Source organism: Pogona vitticeps, chromosome 4, assembly GCF_051106095.1.
Source record: "Pogona vitticeps strain Pit_001003342236 chromosome 4, PviZW2.1, whole genome shotgun sequence".
NCBI classification, from domain to species: domain Eukaryota; kingdom Metazoa; phylum Chordata; class Lepidosauria; order Squamata; family Agamidae; genus Pogona; species Pogona vitticeps.
The window spans coordinates 38218793-38244982 of NC_135786.1; the positions used below are offsets into that span (position 1 = coordinate 38218793).

Genomic DNA, 26190 nt, shown 5'->3' on the forward strand with positions numbered 1-26190 from the left:
TGCAAACTTTTGCCTCCTAGCTGCACACCACTGTTGGGGTTTGTTAAGTCATTTTAATATATGTGGTTATTTTCCAAGTTTGTAAACTATAGTACAGAATGTTCAGTAATACTGAGAGCTGGAAGCAACACATTTAAAATAAACCACTGAACTAAATTAGCTATTGTCTCCTTTCCCAATGAGTTACATAAATAGGTATACTATAAAAAGTACTTAGGCATGCCCCTTGCCAGTTCTTTTTCAGAAGATCGATGGGGGAAAGTGCTTAACAAGCTTAAGCTTGCTGTTTCTTTGGATAGAGTGTCATCCACTGTCATGCATTATTAGTGTCTAGGTGGCTTTGCTATTGTGAAAGTTGCCTGTTCAAAGCTCAGGCTTATGGGATGGAGTTGGAGTAGGGTGAGGAATGCTGAGGGTGAACTGTCTCTTTACCCAGAAAAGAAACTTCATAAGGGCTGTTGGCATGCCCACCAGATGAAATCTGTTTAAAATCCTTCTTTGTTGAGACATTGCTTAGAAAAGGCTGGATGCACATTTCCCCACCCCCCAGCTCCTTTCCTAGACTGGATTCTCAACTCAACGAGTCTGAGAAGTGGCATTAGTGCAGCATCACATATTACAAAGATAAATGTACTTTGATCTAAATCGAAATAGATAAGAATTCAACATAACAGAAACGGACATCTGCTGGTATAACTGGACTTTCTCCCCCTGCTGCAGTTGAAGCTCTTTCCATTCTCCAAAAACCTACCCTGGAAAGCTTTCAAGTATTTGGTGTAGATACTACAGGTACACATTTGACTGCATATGGTTGGGGGAATTGCTTGCATCCTTGTTGGGCCCATGAAGGTCCTGTCATCTGTCAGTAGAAAAACTGTGTTGTTGGGAACAGAGGTCCTGTTCATACATAAGTTATATATCTCCTCTGTAGACAGGAGGTCTCCTTATGTTATCTGGGGTTCAGCTGATACATCGATGTATGAAGAGCTGAGGAACAAATAAAGATTTGGTTGAATATTAAGCATCACCTCAGAGACCCAATGTACAGAATATAAGAGTACCCATCACCACCAGAAGTGGCAGGAGCAGTTTACCATAAAAACTCCTGGGCAGATATGACTGTTTTCCATAGCATATCGTCAGCTGATACTTCTCATTCAGACAAACATGGTGTGCTTCCATTAGCTATATTGCTGCAAGAAAGACAACAACTTTACTCAAATTTCAAGCCCTGCTCTTGTCTTGCTGTCCACTACTGGTTGCTTCACTGCCTTGTAATCTGCTTATAACAGGTGGCACAGTTTTCACTCTCCAAGATCGGCTCTACTTATTCCAAAATTAGGCAGAAAATAAGCACTCAGGGTGAAATCAGGCCAGTTTCCTAAGTGGTTGCTGTGTAGAGGTAGCCAGCATGCAGCTGTTAAGCCAGATCTTTCTAGATATTTCAGCCCACCCTGTGTTTCTCTCTGCATCATTGACTCTACATCTCTTCTCAAATCTCATCTGAAAACATTTCACTCTCTCCCATTCCTCTCCCTTGCTCCTAATATCACTCCTGCTGCTGTGATTTATTATTTAGTTTTGTTGCTTGAGAACTAGCACTCTATAAAGCACAGGGGCAGATGTCTTTCTCTGAGAAGAATGAAGTGAAAAGCAACTACACCCATCAGCTGGCTGGTGCTTGCTTGTGAGCATACATCATGCTGAGCCTATAGGCTGTTATTTGAGGAACACATATTCTTTACATTTCTATCCCTGCTTTTCTCCAGTGAACTCAAGATGGTGGTGCACATGATTGTCCTCCCCATTTCATCCTCACAACAAACACATAGGGTCAGTCAAGTTAAGCAGGTTCAAGGTTATCCAGGATGTTTTATAGATTTGAACAAAGGCCTCAGAGTCTTAGTGCAGCATTCTAACCACCGCATTGGCTCTCATATAACGATGGCGGATTTGTCGATGATCGACTCTGGAACAATCCTAATTGTTTTAAAAGGGGTGCTTTAAAACAAATTAGCTCTTCTTTCCTGTTTTAAACTCAAGCCATTGACACTGCAGTCCAGGAAGCAAAAAGCAAGGCCTTCTGAGGATGGTAAAAGGGATACCCAGCTGGCAAAGTGCTGTTTTCATAATTATAATAAACTGCCCAGGTAGTGTTTTTGCACTGTGGGATGGTGTGTATAGGTCAAAATAACAACAAACTTAGAACACAAATGTGAATGAACATGCATTTTTCACTTACGTAGGGAGTATACACCCTGCTAAAGGCTACCAATGTAATCATACACATAAGAACCAGTGGATAAATTAGATTAGGATTCAGCAGACCTGGTTTCAAGTCCCCACTTGGACATGGAAATTAATTGGGAGTGTCAATCAATGTTCCCTCTAAGTTTTTATCCCACTGCATGGGAGCCTCACTCTGTGTGCATGGGAGGAGGGCGGGACTTCTTTTGAAGTGGGAAGTAAACAAACCAGCTGCCCGCTGCCCGTGTGCAACCTCAATGGAGCTCTGGGAAGCGCACAAGTATGCAGCTTAGAGGGAATATTGGTAGCAATGGTAAACCACTCTTTTTTAACAGCGTACATACCTTGAAAATCCTTTTAAATTCACCATAAGTCAGAAGCAAATTATCAGCATGTTATACACACAATCAAATGTATACAAATTATAATGCAGAAAGTTTAGTGTAATTTGAGGAACTTTATACTCTAGCAGCCATCTTTCAGATAGCAGGAGTCTGAAAAAGTGCAGTCATAATTTGGAGATGGGTCACTGTGTGTTCACTATGGTGCATGCAGGTGTACATGTGCCTCCTCTTCCTTCCTGTAGAAGGTTGCTAATTTACCTTACCATCATGTATTCTCTCAGTACTTACAACACTTTCTTAGGCTTGGCTTGTAGTAGCTGAAGTCTGTGATCTTTGCTGCTTAGTAACTTGGAAGGAGCCCACCTTACATTAGGCAGAGGGAGGTGGCTGCCCCAGGCAGGTGCTTTGGGGTATCATGAGAAAACAGCAAATTATTAACTACTTGATTTATTTTTGTTGCATTTCTGGTACTCTTAAGAAGAGGCATTGGTAGAAGTTTCTGCCTCAGATGCCAAAACTGCTTCATGGGCCTTGGGTACTATGCAGCCTGACTTGGAGGGATGTGTGCAATTTTTTATTCCACTTCAAGCAGGAAAAATTTTGGAAGCACTTATTTTAAAAGATATATTTGTGTAAATGTTGCCCTTCCCTTACAACCACAAACCCACAAAATCCTTCTAAAACTGTCAGTGAGTTTAGAAAGAAATCATTCCCATCTGGCATCTGGAGAGAGAACTGTGACCTGGTAAAGAGTGAATAGGCTTAGGAAAGAGAAGAATTTCTTCAGAAGCTCCACATAGAATCCTATTCTGGAAATACATTGTAAACAATAAGTCTGGTCTCCCTTCCATTTGCCTCATTTTAGCTACTTATTCTGATGGCTGTAAGTTTTCCATCCCATGTAATGATATAATGAAAAAAAAATCAGCCTGGTTTTGTCTTGCTTTTGTGCTGATCAAAATTTGTGCAAGTGTTCCAAACAAAAGAGGGAGTTGGGGGCTCTGACATTATTTCTGCAGTATCATAGAATGAGTGGAGAAGGCATCTTACCTTGCTTGTTAAATGAATAGAGAGACAGTTGCTCTAAAACTGCCAGCTTCTGATCAGATGCAAAGTGACGGAGGAGCTTGTATGCCCCACTATTTTGCAGTGACAAGGATTATAAGTGAATAGTTGTTCATTTAGGGATGCTGAAAGAGGCTTTGAGTTCAATGGGAATCAGTCTCGGTTCAATACTCTGCTTTTAATGAAAGATTAATTTCATTTCTGTGTCGCAAACTGCTACTGTAGAGTCATAGTGCTCAAAAGAACCTTAATGGTCTTTTACTCCAATCTCTTGCTGAAGCTGAAAATCCACTGCTATACCCTAATAGATATCACCCAGTCTCTGCTTAAAACCTAGAAAGAAAGCCCACCACCTGTTATGTTGTTGAACAATTAATGCCACCAGGAAGCTTTTCCAAACAAAATCCCCTTTCTTGTAATTGGACTCCTTGCTTTAAGCTACTTTCCTCTCAAGCAACAACAAGGAAAAGTTGTTCTATCAACTACATTGCAAAGCTTCGGATATTTGAAGGTGAATGTTTCAAGAGGCTTGTTCAGTCAGGGCTTGGGAGTGATGAACAGAAAAATATTGCGACTCTGATCAATACCAACTCTGTAGACAGAAAAGAAGACTGAGCAAAATATGCCATGGCATGCTGCTATGCAAGCAGAGACATGGGCATGCACAGACCTTGATGGGGGCTGGTTAAAAACAATGGCTTAGTTAGACTAAACCAGATAGAGAATTCATTCTAAAACTGAACAAACTAATGACACGGTGATGAATGGTCCTTAGAGAGAAAGCCATGGAAAGGAAAGAGGGGAAAAGATATCTCTAGAGTTCTGGAGTGGTCACATTTAACCTATTACTCCACAGGATTTTGTTCCATGCTGCAGGGTTATTTAGTATATTTCTGGACAACTGCTTCCTAATTTAGTATTTGTGTTTTTAAAATTTGCTGACAAAAATACACCAAGTTTTTTTTGTTTAATTGTAGTTCTGTTCATTTATAGGATAACCTATAAGATAGCTAGAGAATGACAGAATGGGGTCTAGCACAACAAGATGCCAACACAGAGGGAAGAATTCAAGTTGCATAGAGCAGTGGTCTCCAACCTTGGGCCTCCAGATCTTCTTGGACTTCAACTCCCAGAAATCCTGGCCATCAGAGGTGGTGGTGAAGGCTTCTGGGAGTTGTAGTCCAAGAACATCTGGAGGCCCAAGGTTGGGGACCACTGGCATAGAGTACATGCAAGCAAGATGCATATCTGGGCTTTTCCAAAATTACCTTCAGGATATGACTCTTAGACCATGACTGTTAGTATTATTATCAGGATTGGACCAAAACAATCTGATGTCAGCCCTATAACCATGTACAAAAGCCAAACAAAGTGAGTGTTGAATCTTATTTCAAGAATCGTGATGGAACAATATTCGCTGCTACCCTTGTGGGAGCAGGCAGATTTAGAGGCCCAAGACAGGATGTGTCCTCCACCTGAGGGGAATAGCTGAGGGAGTGGAGACCAGAGATACAGGTAGGAAGATGGTGTTGCTATTCAGCAGCTGCCATCTGAGTCAATGGCATTACTCTGCCAAATGGTGGAGTTGATCCTGATTATTAGTGTTCCGAATGAGTGAAAAAGGAGGGTAAGTTTCATCCACTCTCTGTTGCCTGTGGTCTGTCTTGGCTTTGGGTGCCTCCTTACTCTCTCCCTGTGAGCAGCAGCTTGTCATGGTCTCCTAATCAAAAGAACATGAGGAGAACACTGTGTCTTTTGGCTCCCAGTAAATCTAAGTTCATGTTGCTGTTATGGCATCTCAAAATAGTCAGGCTTTGCCTGATGAAGAAAGCCTTTCTTTCCTTCATTTGATCTGCTCCCCCTCCTTCTTGAAGGGGCCTTCTGGCCAAATGACTGAGGAGGGCACGAGGTTTACAGGAAACTAGATTTTCCCTTTCATTTAGCCAAATGCTGGTGCTTGACATTGAAGACCTGTGGCCTTTGCAGAGAAGGCAGGGTCTCCCAGTCTGCTGTGCTTTTTAAAGATTAAGTGCACTGCCAGTCTGATTCTGCTCTGGGATTACAGAGATTCTGTCAACCTGGGTTTTGTTTATGTTTCTTGCATTCGTTGTACCATATCCTCTGATGCACTCTGAAAGCTTGACCTATATTTCTCTTCTCACTTAGATGGGAGACATTCCAAACCAGGCCCCGTCTGCCATAAATCCAATGTTAGGACATCCGACTCAACAGCACAATTCTAACTGGCAGGTGGTGTACGTGGGAGTCTCCATTACATCATCAGAGCTCCCTTTCCTCTCTCTCTTGCACTTCCCTCCTCCTGTTATATTTTGATGTCAGAATCTTCATGTCTCCCCAGGGGGAAAGCCACAGTTGGGAACTGCCCTGGCATAATCCTTTGGCTCCACTGAATATGGGATGCAGTCGTTCAATTTTTGCTGGTCTAATTCTTTGCATTGTGCAGACCAGAGCAGGTGCCAACCTGGTTTAGGCAGCAGAGCAGGAATGCTTTGGTCATTAGATGAGAGAAAGCAGGTGAGCCAGAAAGCCTAAGATAATAAAGGAGCTGCCATTAGAGGATGAGAAAAATCAGGAGATCTCATCAGCAGTAGGGTCTGCCTTAAGATACAGCCTGAAATGCAAAAGGAGATGTTGTGTTGGTTGGGCAAAGATCTCGCTGTTTACAATATGCATGGCCAGTCCAGAGGCTTCATATTGTCCAACAGTTACAAGAGCCAATAGTGTATGTCTCTACTCCCTCTCACAAATATGAGGTATGGATTCATTTCTTTGATTTTTATTCCACTTTTCTCCCCGGACTAGGATTCAAGGTTGGTCAATGAGAGATTAAAAACAGTTCAAGATAAAAATACATGTTGTCAAATTTGTCTTTCATTAAAACCAGAGAACACAAAAGAAATTTTGCAATAATCCGAAAATGAAACAAATAGAGGTACCCATGGAAGAGGTTTATACATAAAGTAACCAAATGCAAACAAATACTAAAGCAATAAATAGAGGGCAAACCTAAAAAGCAGGCCATTAAACTATTTTATACCTAAATGATGAATAATAGTACAGAGTGTGGTGTAGTGGATAGAATGACAGACTGGGACTGAAGAGACCTGTGTTCAGATCCCCACTCAGCCACGGAAACTCAGTTGATGCTAGAATTGCTGAAAAAAAATCTTAAGTATCTTACTTACCTTGGAAGTCCTATTAGGATTGATGTAAGTTCTGACATAATACCCTGTTTCGCCAAAAATAAGACCTAACCTGAAAATAAGCCCTAGTATGATTTTTCAGGATGCTCATAATATAAGCCCTACCCCCAAAATAAGCCCCAGTTCAGTGAAACCCCACCGTCCACCATTGTGCAGCATTGTGCAACAACCAGAATATGACATGACTGTAAAATAAAATATCCCCTGAAAATAAGTCCTAATGCGTTTTTGGAGCAAAAATTAATATAATACCCTGTCTTATTTTTGGGGAAACACGGTAGCACGTATCAAATGATGAAGCAACATCAGTATATTTTAGGATAAAATGACACCATAAGAACAGTGATGATTTATACAAGACAAAAACAAAAACATTTTGTCCAGTCTGTACTTTTCCCAGGAACAGAGAAAGGTTTCAGCAATTGTATATTCCACAACAAAACAAAATTTGCAATCTTTTCTTTCTGTAGCTCATTTAGCACCACCTAGAAGGAGCAGATGCAGGATCTTGATTTCATTGGAGACTCTGCTCATGACAGAGGAAGGTGTGTGCACCCACCAGGAATTCAGAACTGGCCTTACCATTGGGTAGAGTAAGGAAACTATGTTGTAAATCAGGTGCAGAGGGAAGGGGAGGCAGCAACAGCTTCCTAGTCATCTCACCTGAGCTGTGCAGCTGTTTCCCTGTGTTGGAAGACAGAGCCACACAAGCCCCAAAGTGCATCCTGTAACCCTCAAGTAGCTTACTGTCCTCAGGTACCATGGGGGAGGGGGGAGAAACACCGTTCCATTATCAATGTTATGTAAATGTTAATTACCAGTCCTGTTTGCTTCTGTAAGTAGAATGGAGAAGGCTCTGACTTCCTCTTTATAGTAGGCAGCAAAACATTGCGGCAAAATGAAACTATTTGTCTCTAAAGCTCATCCCCAACAAGGTTCCATTGTTTAGCTTCGAAAAGTATCACATTTTCTTGATACTTGTATTGAAATATAGTTGGTTATCTGGCTGTGAATAGGAAGGAGATAAAGAAATGTTATATTAAAACTTGTGAAAGTTTTGCTTTAAAACAGATGGTTTCAATGAATCACAATTGTGTTTTTGGATAAATAGACCATACTGACAGCTGTGTGCCTTAAGCTAATATGATCATATCTAAATTATGCAGTGATGCAAAGATAAATAACTTCCAGACAGGGCATTTGTACTCTTTTAAGCTCCCCTTCAAACACAGCGCTTAGTGGGAATTTTCTAACCATCCAGATGATGTTTCTCACCTCAGTATGTTCAGGTATGAACAGCATTTTGTGTGTGTGTGTGTGTGGATCCCTGTGCTTTTTGCCCATCTCTAACCTTTGGTTCACTTTGTGCCGTTTATCATACTTCCTCTCCCAGTACGGAGGTTCCTTCCCGCCCCCCTTCTTCCAAGTGATTCTAGGGCCTCCAACCAAGAGCAAAGTAAGGCGCTGGTTTTGTACTATGGAATTTCGCAAGAAAAGTTGGGGGAGGGAAGTGGGAGAGAATGAGAATGAGAATGAGAACAGAAAATGCAGGAGGAGAAGGGAGGAAGACAAAAGAGGGGTGTCACTGTGGCAGCAAAGCCTGGGGGGAAGCCTGAGTTCCTGGCAAGTGAGGGTTGGGCTGAGGCACTCTGTGGGAGGAAGACGAAGAAAAAGGCAGGCTGATAATCTGAGCAAACTTTCAGGACATGACCCCTGATAAACCCCATGAGGTTTTAACATAAAGGGAAGTGAAAATCAGAGGTACAAATGCACCATCTGGAAGATCCCTTAGATATATGGCAGGTTAGAATTTATGAGCGTTTTCCTTATGCTTTTAGATTATGATTCTTCTTTAGAATTATTTTTGCAAGGTGGTGGCTGTATCACAGGAAATGAGCCAGTGGGAATAGTGTCCTTGAAGTATCATGAAATGCACACACACACAAGCAAACAATCTGGAGGGAACTTCCTCTGAGGAATCAATTCTTTTTCCTGCCCCTCCAGATGGAGTAAGTTCAGAGCCAAGGCAGCAGCTGACGGGAAGGTTAGGAATAATGGAGATGCGTACTGTATATTGGAAATAATATTTTCTTTCTCTTCTCTTCTCTAAAGAACAGCTTGATAATTGGGGAACTCCTGACAGTCTGAGAAGGGAGTGTAACAAAGGTGTCTGAGGTTGCATCACTGGAAAGGCTTAACAATGTAAATTAGCTTAGTGTTGGAGAGCCTGCCTCCCAGCTTTAGGATAACAGAGAGTGTAAGAGAAGGATGTTTGGGTCAGCAAATATCTGGTGAGAAAGAGGATTTGAAGTCCAAGATTTTGCGTTCTTGCACAGAAGGAGCAGCAGCATGTGAGCAGTATGGTGGCTGTGTAGTTTAAAGTCTGGGTAAGTGTTTTCACGCTCTTCTTCCCAAGGGCAGCTGGTGCTGAGGCTGCAGTACAGCACAGTTGATAAGAAAAAGCTGCAGGAGAAGGTGCTGCAATGCAGGAAGTTCTGTCATGCAGAGAGGCCTTTGCAGGGCTGAAGCTGTTGGCTTGAATTGGGACCCAGAGCAGTTTGGAGGAGAAAGTTTGGAAATGTCTACTATGTTATGGCTTGGAAATTGATATTTTCCCTGAAATATTTTGTTCAAAGAAAATGGCAGTTCTCTTAGAGAGGTGCATCTGTGAATTGGCAGAGAAGTCTATTGTAGGAAACAGAGAGAGGTCCTGTTGGAGATGCCATGCCTGTGTTTGGCATGTGACCTCTTTCAGTGACATTTGTCAGTGTATCCTAGTGAGAATCTTCCAAGGCTTTGTATCCCTCCCTGTTGTTGTTCTTGTTCTTCTTGTTGCTGCTAGTTACTTCTAGAACATCCTGTTATTAACAGCCCTGCTCAGCTTTTGTAAACTAAAGGTTGCATCTTGTTTTATTGAGTCACTCCATCTCACATTTGAGATGGAAAATTGGAAAATTCCTTTGTAATGTCTTGGGTCCTTTTGGGGAGAAAGGTGGGATAGAAATATTTTAAATAAATAAATTTAAATAAATTAATAAACCTTTAAAAATAACTTTTGAAAGTAAAGAGAAAATGGAATTCATTGCATCAGTAAAATAACTTTTTTCCTGTTACGCTTGAAATATGAACACTTTACACTCCCATTCTTGAAAAAGTAGCTATTGTAGGAAACTATTTTAATTCCAACTTTTAATTTTGACAATTTATGCTGCTCTGCTTTTCTGATTGCAAATTGATTTAGCAGTTATACTTAATAAAGATTTTAATATTCTTCTGAAAAGCAGTAGCTAATTTAGAAATGAGGGGTTATGTAAATTTATGTACAGGACTGGCTCCAGGTTTGGGGGAACACTTGGAAAGAGCCCTCAACTGATCCTGCTGTTTTAGTGGGTCTCAAAGCAAAAAAAGTGAAGTGTGCTGCTTATATACCACCCCATAGCACTTAAAGCACTCTCTGGACAGTTTACAAGTTAATTATGTAGGCTACACATTGCCCCCTCCCCCGTGAGCTGGGTACTAATTTTACCAACCTTGAAAGGATGGAAGGCTGAGTCAAACTCGAGCCAGCTACCTAAGCCAAGGATTGAACTCAGGTCATGAGAAGAGTCTTCACTAAATACTTCAGTTTAACCACTGTGCCACAAGGCTGAGAACATCTAATTTATTAAAATACCGTTCATGGACCTTAGAATTTAAGTACTACAGCTGCCAGTGATCCCAAGGGCAGCTTTCCATCATGGTGAACTCAAGCTTGGCTGTTTTCTCCTAATGAGAGGGGTATTTCTACCTCAAAAGCCTATCTGTAATATCAAAACAGGTCAGCTAAAGACACCAAGTACACATTGCCCCCACCCCACCCCCTGCGAGCTGGGTACTCATTTTACCAACCTCGGAAGGATAGAAGGCTGAGTCAAGCTTGAGCCGGCTACCTGGGATCGAACCTCGGGTCATGAGCACAGTTTTGGATGCAGTCTAGCAGTTTGACCACTGCGCCACAAGGCTCTTTGTTACAATGGAGGAGTACCAGGTTCTTTCTCTCTTCTATATTTCCAGCTGGTGCATCTGACAGGGCTTGGAAGCCAAGGTGGAAGCAGAAGCAAATGGTGGCTAGGAGAGATGGAGGTGGCAGTGGTGTTCCTCTGATTAGCATTTGGTTAGGTGCTGTAGTAATTTCCCACAATACCCCAGGGACATATATATCTCCCCAAGCCATTGTGGGTAATTATAATAGTGGCTAATTAACACTTATCAGAATGCCAGAAGGGGGAATGCAGCAGAGAAAGGAGGGAAGGGGAGGGTGGGGGAGAAGGAGGAGATGATAGCCATTTTTGTGTGTGTGTGATTGCCAGAAGGATCATCTTGCTTATGCTGGGCACAGCTACATCTTTGAGTGTGTAAGAGAGAGAGGGTGAGAGAAAGAAAGAGTGATCCATCATCAAATTACTTCTAACTTATGATGACTCTAGCTTTTCCAAGGTATAAAAGATGTTCAACGAGTGGTTTGCCATCACTTCTCTATCAGCTAATTTACAAGGTCAAGCAGGATTTGAACCAAGATCTCCTGAGTCCCAGTTCACATTCTATCCACTACACCACACCAGCTCTTTAAAAATATGCAAAGTTCTGTAATCCTTTTCAACCAGGCAATGCAACTGGCTCATTAATATGCTTCCCATTTATTAGAACAGTGTGCGATTTCTTCAGCACGGTACTTAAGATAAATAATGTCTCTCTTCGGATACAGTCTTCTGTCATAACTTCTTGTTTCCTTACTTACAGTTTTGAATTGGAGGGTTATTTTTATGACATTTGAGTTCTCTGTACACAAACCATTCATGTCAAGTCAAATGTGATGGTGGAAGCATCTTTCTTCCTTACATACCAAATCATTGCATCGTCCGATGAAGTGGGCCATGAAAGTTTACATTAAATAAAACTTCTTAGTATTTAATGTTACAACAAGATTATGTTGTATCTGCCTAGTAGGCTAATATGGCCAACCACCTCTCTGAAAATTAATTTTCGGGTCTCACAATAGAGGAGGCTAAGCACGAAGAGGCTAAGCATGAAGTAGAAGGGGGTCAAGATGTGGACCTGGCTTAGAACATATTGCTTGAGCAGTTTTAGTCTTGGTCCACCCATTCCAAATAAGCTTGGGTTGAATGAAAGCTTCGTACTTAGCCTCATCAGCGTTAATTCTATTGTGAGACCCGACAATTTTCAGAGAGGTGGTTGGCCATATTAGCCTACTCAGCAGATACAACATCATCTTGTTGTAACATTAAATACATACAAACAAACACTATATATAATCGACCAATTGAAATCAATGATAGAACCTGGTTGTGACTAAAGAAAGGCCCATTGATTTCAACATGCCTGGTGGAAACATGATTGCCTGGACTGAACACACAATTACCACTTTCCCCTGGCAGTCAGTGGAGTTGTGGTTGGCAGGTTTCTCTTCTGGAACCAAAAGTTTATGATGTCTGAGTATTTTTGGACCTGCATAAGCTATCCTTTGCTCCTTGATTTTAGTAATTTTAGCACTATCTTGCATAGCTTAGTGGATTTGAGTGCCTGGCTGCAGAACTCAATGGCCAGGATTCAAGAGTGTTAACTCCCAGTGTGCCTCCTGAGTGAATACCCAAAGCATAGGTGGTTAGTAGTGTTATGTGCCCTGCCATGTGTGCAGCCTTGAGTAAGCTGCTTGGTCCTAGAGTGGCACCAGAAAAAGGGGCTGGTTATATCCCTTCTGAGTATTTTATGCCACGAAAACCCAGGAGGATTGCCTTAAGTCAGAAATAACCTATTACATAATTATAACTTAATGATCAGGTATGAAGGTGCAGGGGGAGTTAAATACATACATGTACACAAGTAAAAATGTGGACTAATGCACTCTTCACAGAAATTTTTGTTTTCTAATACTTTACATTGATTTAGATTTGACTGAGTGAGCTCAGCTTATATTTAATAAACCATACCAAAAAGTTGTCAACTATTTAGCTGAATGTGCTGAAACTGGGGTATAATAGCTGAAACAAAATATTTGATTAGGAGAAAAATCTGTAAGATGCACATAGCATCATAGATGCTTACAAATTCAAACCAGAACACTTGCAAATATATACAGAGATAACAATTCATAGCATATTCTTCTTTTACATTCAGGAAGTAAAGGGAGGCACTGCAGTCTTTAGACATTCCTAATTTTAAACTTTTGACATTTAAACTATTCCTCCTTCTAGCTTGTAGGCATTCACAACAGCATTATATGGATTCTTAGTTCCTAGGGAAAGGACATTTGAAAATAGTTTAAATAATGTGTGTTAAATGATCAGGGGCTAAGCATTTGGCAAATCTGACCTATCCTTGGGATAGACTGGCTTGGCTACAGATATCCCATTCTTAATTTCCTCTGCATTTTTTCTCTCCTCCCAGATCGGTCCATGCCCAGCTGATTTTTCCTGATGATGAATGGAACAGCCAATGCCAACGCAGCTGGACGTAGCCATTATGGCTCCTCTATCCCTGTTCCCAGAGCTGCATCTCACAGCAAGATACATACTCTGGCAGCATCTCCTAAACTGCCCCCAAGGCAGAACACAGTGGCAGCTGTCCCTTTACAGAGGGCATCCTCACCCAGGACAGCGAAGGCGATGGCTGGCTCGAGCAGTGGAACTCCTAAAAGATCCAAGCAGAAGACCACTCTCAAGACTCCAGCAGTTGCAGGCCCTGGGCAAGATAAAGCGGAGGGGTCTGAGAGCTATGGGGAGACAGAAGCAGTGGACTCCAGTCTCAGCCAAGGCACTGTGTCTGGCTGCAGTAGCCCCCGGGGAGTGCAGAAGGTCAGTTCCAGAACTGCCAGCTCAGCTAAGAAAGCTGTCATACAAGCAACAGAAAGAGTAAAACAAGCAGAAGATAATAACAGCCTTGGCACCAAGAAGGGTCTCGGGAAGCCCACCACAGTCTCTGAACCTGCAAAAGCCTCTCACCTCCCAGGGAAGAGCCCGTCATATCTTAGCCTGTATAGTGAGACTTTGTTGTCCAAATCTTCAGAGGGACCAACCATAAAGAGGCCTCAGAGCTGCCCAGTGAAAGGCCAATGGGTTTCTGAGACCAGTTGGAAAGGAAGTGGCGCATCCAAGCCAGAAGATAAACCTCAAGTGATCTCGCTGGACACAAGCAACCTTAATAAGGGCCCTGCTCTGCACACTGGTCCGATCAGTTTTTCTTCTGTGTCACAGCACAGCCATCCCATCATGGCCACTGTAGCTCCCTTCCATTATCGGTAAGTGTAAGTGTAAAAAGATAGGGCCTCTGAGAGTGGTTGTAAAGACTGAAAGATCTGGACATGTTTAGCCTTCAGAAAAGTAGACTGAGAGAGATATGATAGCAATCTTCAAATACTTTAAAAGTTGTCATGCAGAGGAAGGGCTAGATTTGTCCTCAATCATTCCAGAGTTCAGGACAAATAAATAAATAAATAGATGAATAGATGAATAGATAAATAAATATAAATGCTATACATTAAATAATCTTCATAGATATTATTTGCTGTATGCTGAGTCATGTGACTTGGTATGCAACCTGTCTATAGATATTTCTTAACTTATTACAATTTGCTTCCCAAAGTACCATCTTTTGCTTAAATGGAATGGATTTTGGCCAATTTGTAGATGCTCTCATGGGTCACACTAAAGGTGAGTTGTGTTGAACTATAACCTGAAGTTTCATGATGCATCAGTTTCATGCCTCTTTTGCACATTTCAAGCCCAGTGCAGCTGCATTTAGCTCAAATATTCAGTATAGCTGTGAGGTCATGTGAGTTGTCACCTTGGACAAGGAAGTCAGTGCCTTGAGTCTAGAAGGAGCTTCTTGAAAGTCCGTACACTGGCTAGACAAGGGATTGAACCACAAGCAATTTCTATGCATTTTCCCAGGTAGTTCTACAGATATAATAGAGTCACTGACTTCATGTGCTTTCTTTGATACCAGACGACAGGGCGACAAAGAGAGGAGCAGCCTCTCTAAAGAGGAGCAGCATGCATCTGAGGTGCAGCAGACTAACCCTGCTGACGGGCCTGAAATTGGCTTGAGAGCCATAGGTAAGTAGAAGTACTCTTTCTTATGGGTGGATAGACTATATGGTCCATGCTTGTTCGCAGGGGGAGGTGGTTCTGCTTTTCTCTGCTGAATGTATGAATAGGTAGTCACCTGTGAGACCGTCACTAGACAACATAATACCAACTGACCTGTGGGTAAAAAATTACAAGCCCAAGCTTGTCATGGAGGTCATAGTGTAGACCATAACCTTAATCCAGTACATGATATTAACAACATTCCTAAAGTGGGTGAAGGCTCAGATTATAATTCTTTTGGGAGCCTTTCCTTTATGTAACTGCTTTTTAGAAAACAGTAGAAGAAGCCATGTATTTTGGGAGCAGTAATCCAGAATCTGGCATCCAGTTGTGAATTGTCAAAGGAATGGGGCCTGAGGCTACAATCTGAAATTAATAAAAATTCTTAGGAGAAAGATTTATAAAATCCAATGAACCTCCAAAAAGACATATAGAACTGTCTGGTGAGTTATGCAGTACCCTTTGTTGGTTGACTGAGACCACTGCTTAGAACTCAGAAGGGGAAATAGCACCGGACAGAATATGTAGGAACAAGTTCAAAAAGTATGGTAGGAATTGTAAGAATTATTTAAAATTTTAATATTGATAATATTTATAACCCACCCTCACCATCACTAAGTAGTGCTCAGTAGCTTACAATTGTAGACTGAACAGACTGAAGTCCAAAGCTTAAGTACATGTGACATGTAGTCTCATATATCCCCTCTTCCCCTTTAAAAAAAATAACAGAAACAGTTGTGAGATGCTGCAGTCCTAAAGAAAGATTGATGGGAGGGGGGACTAATTATCCCCTTTCTCTACAGCTGTTTTGTTGTTCAAAACTTGCTACCTGTAGAGGAAAAAAATAGGCACTTGTTTCTTTTGCTAGGAAAAGAAACCCACCTGGTGGAAGGGACAGTTCTAAGTGAAAACCATATAAATCAAGTAATTTAAGCAGTTGCTTTTCCCTTCTCCAGCCCTCAATTTAAGCCTCCTTTACCTCCTTGTTTTTTAAAAGCATGGGATTCAACATTTTATCCTATGCTATTTCACTTAAGATGGAGAAACAACTTGTGACAGATAATAATCATTCTGGAGGAAACCACTGGTTAAGGTTAATATTAAGTCCAATTTAAAATATCTCAGGAATGAGAATAAGAGTGCCTTTTTAAAAACAAGGACAAAATTTGCCATTTGGGGAAATTTATGGCAATGGGAAATTATCCTTTTCGTTCCAGTGTGAAACTTCAAAATTTCAAACTTGGTGGGTAGGTCACCACGCTAATATAACTGAGAGTAATACTGTGGTTGCATTTAGGCTGATACAATTAAACCACGTACAACTCTTTGTGGGATGTGGGGCAACATGACAGCAATGTTTGTCCATATGTCATATTTGCAGCCTCTTTCAAATAATATTAATGAAAAGATTGTCTCATGATTGATTGATTGATCAATTGATTAAATTTGTATACCACTACAGTAGTGCATGAACTATTCTGGGCAGTTTACAGTAAATAGAACAAACCAAGTTAAAATAAAAACACAATTAATGACAAACTCAAGATACAAGGTGTGACAAACCCAGACCTACTGGGATCTATCACACAGTTACTAAGCTGCCACCAACCATTCCCTATAATAAGTCACACAGACCAGGGATGGATTTTTAAACAATAAAAGAATAAGGTTTATTTTAAATACAAACAGGGTAAATAAAACAATCAGGTGAATAAAATAAAGTAACGTGGCTTATTCTCACACACACAAGCATACAGTCTGGTTCACCTAGAACCTTTAACTTAAAGCACAGACCCTGAACCCATCAGTTCTGGCTAACCAACAGACCCCTGAACCTTTCAGGCTGGTACTCTGACACACAGTAGTACCCTGTCAGACACCCAGACTCCCACAACAGCTTCTTCTTCCCCAGCTGCTGCTTCGTCCCAACCCAGTGTCTCACAGTCTGTCTCAGCATCTCCTCTTCACCACACAGGCATCACATATTTATACAGTACAGCCCCTCCTCCTGATGTCCCGCCTTCCACTCCCCATAGGATGGAACTTTCCCTCCAAACCCATGACAGACAGGTAACATCAGTGCTGTTATGTAACACCTCCCCTCTTTAAAAGTTGTTTTGTAGGGGGAAAGCTAAAAGTGCTTTTCACCAAAAAAACAACCTGCATAAAATACACAACAACATTTATACATACCATATAATACTTACATATACTTACACTCCAAGTTAACCTTAGCAAATATGCATTTAAACATTTTACCATATACAGTACATCAATTTACCTTTATTAATACCAACCAAATTCAAAACCAGGTACATTTTAACTTTTTGTTTTCATTATATACATATAGTCCATGTTCTTTCGCCGTCTTCAGTCTTCAGGTCTTCTTGATAAGGCGTCAGCAACACAGTTCACTGACCCTCTGACCACCTTCACTTCAAAGTCATAGTCCTGTAGGTTTAAAGCCCACCTCATAAGTTTGCTATTGTGGGTTTTCATCGTCTTTAACCATTGCAATGGTGAATGGTCAGTACACAGAATAAAATGTCTTCCCCAGATGTAAGGCTTGGCCTTCTGGATCGCGTAGACTATGGCCAAACACTCCTTCTCCACGGTTGCCAAATGTCTCTCACCTTTTTGAAGTTTCCTACTCAGGTAGGACACTGGATGCTGGTCACCATTCTCATCCTCCTGGCACAGAACTGCTCCTACCCCGCTGTTAGACGCGTCGGTGTAGATGATAAACTCCCGGTCGAAGTCTGGAGCACGCAGGACAGGATAGTTGATTAACGCCTCCTTCAACCTCTGGAACGCCGCCTCACAGTCGCTGGTCCACGGGATGCGGTCATCAGCCTTCTTCCTCGTCAGATCGGTCAGCGGAGCCGCAATCTCGCTAAACCTCGGGATGAACTTTCTGTAGTAGCCCACCAACCCAAGAAATGATTTGACTTTTTTCTTGGTGTTGGGTCTAGGCCAATCTCGAACAGCTTCTATTTTGGCCTCCAGGAGTTTTATCATTCCTCCCCCTACCATGTGACCTAAGTATTTTATTTCTGGGCTACCCAGCTGACACTTGCTGGCCTTTACTGTTAGCCCTGCTGCACTTAACCTCTGCAGCACTAACTCCAGGTGTATCAGGTGATCTTCCCAGGTATTACTGAAGATCCCTATGTCATCAATGTAGGCCACTGTAAAGTCACTGAGCCCTGCCAAGGTCTGGTCCATCAGCCTTTGGAATGTGGCTGGTGCATTTCTGAGACCAAAGCTCAGGACTCGAAACTCATAGAGACCGAAAGGGCTGCAAAAGGCAGTCTTTTCTTGATCCCTGGGATCAATTCTTAATTGCCAATATCCCTTTACCAGGTCCAATGATGAGATGAACCGACAACCCCCTATGGTTTCAATCAGGTTGTCTAGCCTGGGCATTGGGTAGGCATCAGGAGTGGTTACACGGTTTAATTTCCTGTAATCGACACAAAACCTAATGCTCCCATCAGGCTTGTCCACAAGGACTATCGGAGAGGACCAAGGACTAGAAGAGGGGACGATTATGTTCTCCCTCAGCATCTCGTCCAGCTCCTTCCGCACCTTGTCCCTATAGGGTCCCGTTACTCGGTATGGGGATACTGCCTGCGGGGGTGCATCCCCTGTGTGGATCCGATGCATCACTCCCTTCACTATCCCCGGCTTGTGGGAAAACACCTGTTGATATTTGCTAAGCAGCATTTTTAGTTCTTGCTGCTGGTCTTGGGTGAGTGCAGGACTGATCTTTACCTCCTCTGGGTTGTATTTTACTTCCCCTCTACCCTCCCAGAAGGGCAATTCAGCTTCCTCACTCTCAGCTGCTTTTATCGCGAATAAAACCCTCTGTTCCCCTCTGTAGTAGGGTTTTAGGGCATTCACATGAACCACCCTCCTTGCTTGGTTCTCCTCCTGCTCTATTAGGTAGTTCAGGTCTGACATCTTGGAAATGACCCTATATGGTCCTGCCCATTTGAGCTGCAGTTTGTTCTCTCTGCAGGGCCTAAGCCAAAGCACTTCCTCCCCTGGGTCAAAGTGCCTCTCTCTAGCTTTGTGGTCATACCATGTTTTCTGTCTGACCTTCTGAGCTTGCAGGTTTTCTGCTGCCAGCTCTAGATTTCTCCTTAGGTCATTCATCAAGGTGTCTATGTATGTCACAACGTCTTGTGGGTCATCCTGGGTGATCTGCTCCCAATTTTGCTTGATCAAATCAAGGGGCCCTTTCACCCCTAAGTGTGCAGCAAACATGTCAGAGTGCCCCCTTTGTAAGATCATGGGGCGATACTTTTCAGGTACCACCAGCTGACTTCTGATCCCATCTCCCCCTTTTGAGATATTCCTCAGGGTCTCTCTATATAAAATCCCCTTTTTCTCCAGAAATCTCACTGGGGTTTCAGGTGTTAGCTGGGCGTCAGTCACCTGTTCAAAACACTTTTGGAGAGTGGCGTCTGCCTTTTGCTCCTGTCCAAATCTGCTGTCTGTGGTTAAGGTTTCCACCACAGCTTCTGAACTCCCCTCTGCTTCCGTCTCTGGCTCATCATTACCCCCCTGAACTGTCCCTGTGGTGGCTTGTGAGCGTGTAATCACTAGCACCCGTTTCACATGTTCAGCCAGGTCATTTCCCACGAGCACGGCTGTTGGCAGAGTCGATGAAATCGCTAGCCGCCAATCTCCCCTCCAGCCTTGAAAGTGGACAGGTACCTCTGCTACTGGCAGAGAGATCACCTGCCCTTCAATCCCTGCTACCTTTATGCTCTCATTTGGGATTATAAACTCCCTAGGAATAATATCTGGATGGCACAGGGTTACCTGGGAACAAGTGTCCCGCAGTCCCCTATACTGACGGTCAAGTATTCCTACGTCCACCCCTGCTGTCTCAAACAACTGAGAATCTGTTTTTATCAGCAAGCAGCGCTTCACCTCCATAAGAGGACCATTTTCCTCAGCCTGATCAGCAGAGGTAGCTGTTCCAGACTGAGTAGTCATGGCAACAGGCTCCCTCTGTGACAATGAGCTTTGCTCCTTCTGGACACAGAACACAGCTTTTGGCTTGGTCCCACTAGCATTCTGAGGCACCATTCCTTTTAGCTGCTTCAATTTCTCACACTCTGAGATCAGATGACCCTTTCCCTGACAGAAATAGCATTTTCTGGCGTATTTTGATTCTCTCTCATCTTGTTTTGGTTTTCCCTCCAAAATCTGAGGTCTTGGTTTCATGTCTGAGGGCTTCCCTTCACCATGGGCCCCTCCCCCTTGCTGGCTTTTCCCTGGTCCCTGAGAGTACTTGCTGTAGGTTTCTTTGGGTTTACCTACAGATTTCCCCTCACCCAAGGGCTTTCTTATTTGGGAAATAAAATCTGCGATCTCTGCGGCTGCTGCCACAGATTTCGGTTTCCTTTCCCTCACCTGGAACTTCAATTCCCCCTGCAGGACTGAATAGAACTGTTCCAGTGCTATCAAATCTTTAAGCTGCTCATAGGTCTCTGTCCCTTCCTGCGATAGCCATTTCTCAAGCAGCCTCACCAATTGGGCCCCCACTTGGGTAAAAGTCTGTTCTGGCTTCTTGGTGAGGGACCTGAACCTTTGTCTCAGCTGCTCTGCATTTATCCCATGTCTTGCAAACACCAGTTTTTTAAACTCTGCGAAATCTTTCATCCGTTCCTCAGGCATCTCGGCATAAACCTCAGCCAGGCTACCACTGATTAAAGACCGCATGATGGTCATCTTCTCAGTTTCCCTCACTGAGAAGTCCACAAACGCTCTTTCCACTAAGGAAAAGAACACCTCGGGACAATCTCCCTTGTGGTACACAGGGAATTTCTTCAGGTCGGCCTTAGACAGTTGGCCCCCCTCAGAATCCCTATTATTATTATTGTTCTGGTTCATCAGTTCCAATCTCTTTAATTCAAACGCCATTCTCTCTTTTTCCAGAGCAATTTTCTCTCTCTCCATTCTTTCTTCCCTCTCCATTCTCTCTCTCTCTCTCTCTAATTCAAATTGCCTTTGTTTCTCCCTTTCCTCTCTTCTTTCTCTCTCTAATCTTTCCTCCATTTCCCTCACCCTCAGTTCATGCTGTTGGGCTAGGAGTATTTTTCTGAGTTCTGGGTCCTGCTCTCCTGTGCTGTCACCTTGCACTGAGCCAAATTCATCCTCAGAACCTTGGTCAATCTGGGGGTCTTTCACCTCACTCATGTCTGCTACTTGGCTTCGAGTCAAGGGCATACCCCCCCTCAGAACAGGCTGCTTTAAAAAGTCAAGCCTCAAAATAAAACGACCACTTTTTTTCCTTTTACCTCAGAACCAGCTCTCCCTAGAGATTGCTGCTGTTCTTCAGCACTAAAGTTGCAACAGTATCGAGTCAGAGCCTACCCCCCTCTGCTGGGCCTCTCAGCTGGCAAGCTAGCTCACTGTTGCTACGCAGATTTGCCTCAGCTTTTCCCGCCAAAACTAGGCTGCCTCAGAGCACCTTAATCTAAGTCTCCCCAGTTGGCACGTTCTTCTACTAGTGCACCTCCCCGTGAGGTACACCTAGAAGATTACCTACGCGCCTCAGACTGTCCCTGACTGGACCCCCCTTGCTCTGGGCACACTTGCCAAGGCTTTGCTGGACCGCTGGACAACTGGACCAGTCGTATCCCACACGCTGGACACCAATCAATGTGACAAACCCAGACCTACTGGGATCTATCACACAGTTACTAAGCTGCCACCAACCATTCCCTATAATAAGTCACACAGACCAGGGATGGATTTTTAAACAATAAAAGAATAAGGTTTATTTTAAATACAAACAGGGTAAATAAAACAATCAGGTGAATAAAATAAAGTAACGTGGCTTATTCTCACACACACAAGCATACAGTCTGGTTCACCTAGAACCTTTAACTTAAAGCACAGACCCTGAACCCATCAGTTCTGGCTAACCAACAGACCCCTGAACCTTTCAGGCTGGTACTCTGACACACAGTAGTACCCTGTCAGACACCCAGACTCCCACAACAGCTTCTTCTTCCCCAGCTGCTGCTTCGTCCCAACCCAGTGTCTCACAGTCTGTCTCAGCATCTCCTCTTCACCACACAGGCATCACATATTTATACAGTACAGCCCCTCCTCCTGATGTCCCGCCTTCCACTCCCCATAGGATGGAACTTTCCCTCCAAACCCATGACAGACAGGTAACATCAGTGCTGTTATGTAACACAAGGATTATAATTTACAAGTTGAATGTGAGGCATATGAGAAATCAAGGCAGGTAAATCATTAGTATGAGATAAGTGTCAGCCTTACGTTTATGAACAATATGAACCTCTTATAATTTTGGTTCTAGCCTTCCTTGTTTGGGAGTTTCCAAAGCATTGAAGTGGCCAACAGGAAGATTGTCTGTTGTCCCCATAAAACATGCCCCCAAGGAAAGTCTTCTCTTTGCCAAGAATATGGTATTTCAAATAGCCTGGTGTGAGGTTAAATAGGTTTTATGTAATAAACAGTTCCTTGTATGTTGTCTGGAAACACATTGGGTAATGGTTTTATTATGCTGGCCAATTTTTTTCCTTTCAAAGACCAAAAGACCTCGTTGTACTCCTCCCTCAAATATGGTGATTGTAGAGGGGTACAACTGTGGAAATAACTGTGTTTATTTTAAGATTATTGCTTACTAGGGAGAAAATTCAGTTAAACATAGTGGGATTTACTTTTGATTTAACATATGTGAGACAACATTCTGGGTAATACACTCTTGTTCTGGTAAGTTGAGATTTGTATGATAAAGATGTTGTTATTTGCTATCAGGTTGCCTCTGGCTAATGGTGAATCTGTGAACACGTGACCTTCAAAATGTCCTATCGTTAGTAGCTCAGCTCAGCTCTTGCAAACTCAAGGCTGTGGCTTCCTTGTGGAATGCTAAAGATGCAACGTTCTCATCACAGAGATGAGTGCCAAGTATTTTCCAGTCTGTTGAGGTCTTTCAAGGGAGCTACAAGTCTCCAGTTCTTAGGATGACCCACGGCCAAAGTTACGTCTTAACTTATATATAAAGCTGAAATATGATTTCTTGGTTACGCTGATTTCTTGTGGCTATAATCCTATGCAGTTTTTTGGGAGGTGGTCTCGTTGACTCAGTGGGATTAAGAAGAGCATGTTAAAAATAGCAGGTTGTTTATATTGTTTGCCAAGAACATCCTTTCACAATCTGGTACCCTCCAGATAGGTTGGACAATTCTGCAATTCTCAGAATTCCCTAACTAACCCTTTGGAGCTTTTCTTAAGGGTCAAATACATTTACAAATAATATGGGAATTTTTCCAGGATTGGGATGGTGAAATTTATATTATTTACCATTGAATATATGATGTACAAGTCAATGGCCTAGAGTATTCCCTGCCAATCTGCATTTTTTCCTCCAGCGTAGGGGCTTCTACATTTTTGCATGTGAATGTATTCATATCAGTTAAGGCAGTGTAATAACTTGTGCTGATGCAGAAACTTATCTCCAAATTAAACATCTTGGCTTTTAAAAATGTTGATTCCCCGCCCCCCCGGCTTCCAAGCTGCCACATCTACACCATATATCTCTCTCCTTTTGTAAAGAAAATGGAGGTAGAAGGTTTCTATGTTGAAGCATTTTGAGTTGATACTCATGTGAACATGATCCTGATGGAATGTAACTTTTTTTTTTTGTTAAAGCAGGGAACTGATTTTTGGTTTAAAATATTTGGTTTCAGTGCTCAAACAAAACTATGCTAGAGCACCAATGCACACGAGAGAGAGAGAGAGAGAGAGAGAGAGAGAGAGAGAGAGAGGAGGAAATTTCTGATCAGCACCTTTGCAGCTTCTTAAGAAAGCCTTGCTGTAGCCATGCCCCCTGAAAAATACAGACAGCAACAACAGAAACTGCCTTAACAAGTTGCAAACAATTTATTGGCAACTTGGTCTGTTAAAGCAAATTCACCCAGGGAAACTCAGCTTCTCACATGGAAATTCACAACAGATCCATCTGGATTTTTCCTGTTGTGTAATTGCACCCTCACTCATAGGAATTGTTTCTGCAGGTTGTTTGGTGTGTGTGTGTGTGTGTGTGTGTGTGTGTGTGTGTGTGTGTGTGAGTATTAAGGGTATCTGGGGATGATGTTATCTCATCAGTGATTTACATTGAATTCCTAACGAAAACATTGTAGTCTTTCTTTCACATGCTAGCATATACCAATCAGCTAGAATTTCCTTTATACAAGAAATACCCCCATTCCCAGTTGTACATTCCGATGTGAATGAAGCAGCAGAATGGAAAGTAGTGGATGAAAGAGACAGGAGCACATGGGGGCGGGGGGATGGACAAAGAAAGTAGACACTGCCTGATTTATTATATTTTAAAATCATATTTGTTAATTATTTTGCTGAGGAGTTCTTTTCTTTATGTGCCACTCTCAGCCTTCACATCCACAACATTCCTTGTCCACAGGAAAGGGAATTTTAGAAGAACCTTCACTGTCACTGCCCTGCTATCAAGTTATAATGCTCTGTATTGATAGGACTGATTGATCAAGAGTTATTTCTAGCTCTGAACATATCCAACTATATTTAGCTGAACAGCCTTGGGAAGCCTTGGCAGTGTTTCATGTCCATGGGTCAAATTTTCAACATAATCTGTGTCCCCATATATAGTAAGCTTTGGTGAAAAATCCAGCTGAGTCATCCAGTTTGTTTGTTTGTTTGTAACAACAACCTGTACTAGGATGTTCAGATGAGTTCACAGGGTTTTTTTTTTGTAATAGAACCAGTGAAAAGTAACTGTGATTATTTAGGAAATGGAGTATTTAGGCTAGTGTTCAGTCTAGTGACTTTATTTAAGTTTTATATATACAATTTCTGACTGAGGTAAATAATCCTGCTAGAGTAGTTGCTGGTCCTCCAACCATCACTTCTCCTTTGAAAAATTATGGAAAAGTGACTGTTTTGGGGAGCAAAACCCCCAGAATCTCTCAGGCAGGCTGACTAGTGGCTGGGAGGATGATGGGAATTTTGGTCCAAAAAGTGTAATTTCTAAGCTGTGATATGGGAGTAGTTTAAGGGAAGAGGCCTGAGTGAGAGTGTTCATAGGTGTCCCCGTTTTAACCAGTTTAGTTAAATCATTAACATGGCTATGATTTCTGAAAAGCCTGAGTGTGGATGCTAGTGGATTGCACAGCTAAGAAAACTCAACCTTCTGAATTCTTCAACTTTGCATTCCCTAATTGCCATGACCTCTTGCCATGTGAGAACTGCGGGCTTATCTGAGCTCTTCGAAATAGGTCATGGCTATAAGCAAAATACTGTAGAGAGAGCACATTTTCTGCGATTTGGACTAGTTCAGGGTGGGTTGCCTCCACCTGAAACCTCTCAGTTCATCAGTTCTAGAGGGCAACAGTTCTATCGAGTCACTGCGGTGTGCAACAGAATAGCACCCATTAGGGCGTAGAATGCAAATCCTCTCTGGGCCATCGAAAAGAAAGGAAAGCACGTGTGTGGTAACAGGATTATGGGCCCCGTTCAGGCAGCTTTGTGAGAAAAGAGCCCCTGGAGAGAAGGAATGGGTGGAGAGAAATGGATTCAGTCAGATTGGCTCAAGGTATAAATTAGTGCACAGCTCGATTTTAAAGAGTGTAATGTCCCCAATGCCCCAAACAGCATGGCTGCTGAATTTATTTATTTATTTATTCATTTCTAACTATAATTTCATGTATGCGTTTTGGGGGTGTAGTGGTGGTGCTGCTCTCACTGAAATGTCAACATTGCCTCCCACATCTCTAAAAGGACACAATGATTCACAATAAGATTTATATATACTTGGGGTGTGGAAGGCTAGGGCATCTAGGGGTGTTGGAAGACCTTATAGGTCATACTTTGCCTAATCATGGTTTTAAAGGACATTTCCTGGTTGGTCTCAAAATGTGTTAGCATCCTTTCAAGAGCATTTGAGGTGTTTGTGACAAAAATGGTCTTAAGACATGGGCTTTGTAATAGTGAAAATATCTTTCCTTCCTCTTTGTTGTGTAATGGAAGGGTAATAATCTAGGATCAGCAGCAAGTGTCCCAAGCTACCCCCTTACATTAACCAGGACAAAAATCAGTCAGACACTGTTTTAAGGTAAAAAGAAATGATATATGTTTTGC

At 42.4% G+C, this 26190-nt stretch overlaps 1 protein-coding gene across 10 annotated transcripts in view; it reads left to right on the forward strand.

Annotated features, from left to right (window-relative positions):
- Positions 1-26190, forward strand: part of NAV1 (neuron navigator 1) — a 346655-nt gene that overhangs the window by 58129 nt on the left and 262336 nt on the right. For 9 of the 10 annotated variants that reach the window (XM_072997117.2, XM_072997120.2, XM_072997122.2 and 6 more), the window contains exons 2-3: positions 13325-14174; positions 14882-14991. In XM_072997117.2, coding sequence (XP_072853218.2) covers positions 13354-14174; positions 14882-14991 — 931 coding nt within the window. In that variant the 5' untranslated portion in view covers positions 13325-13353. Of the gene's footprint in view, positions 1-5693; positions 5907-13324; positions 14175-14881; positions 14992-26190 lie in introns of those variants that run through there. The other variant, XM_078393331.1, reaches the window with a different exon arrangement.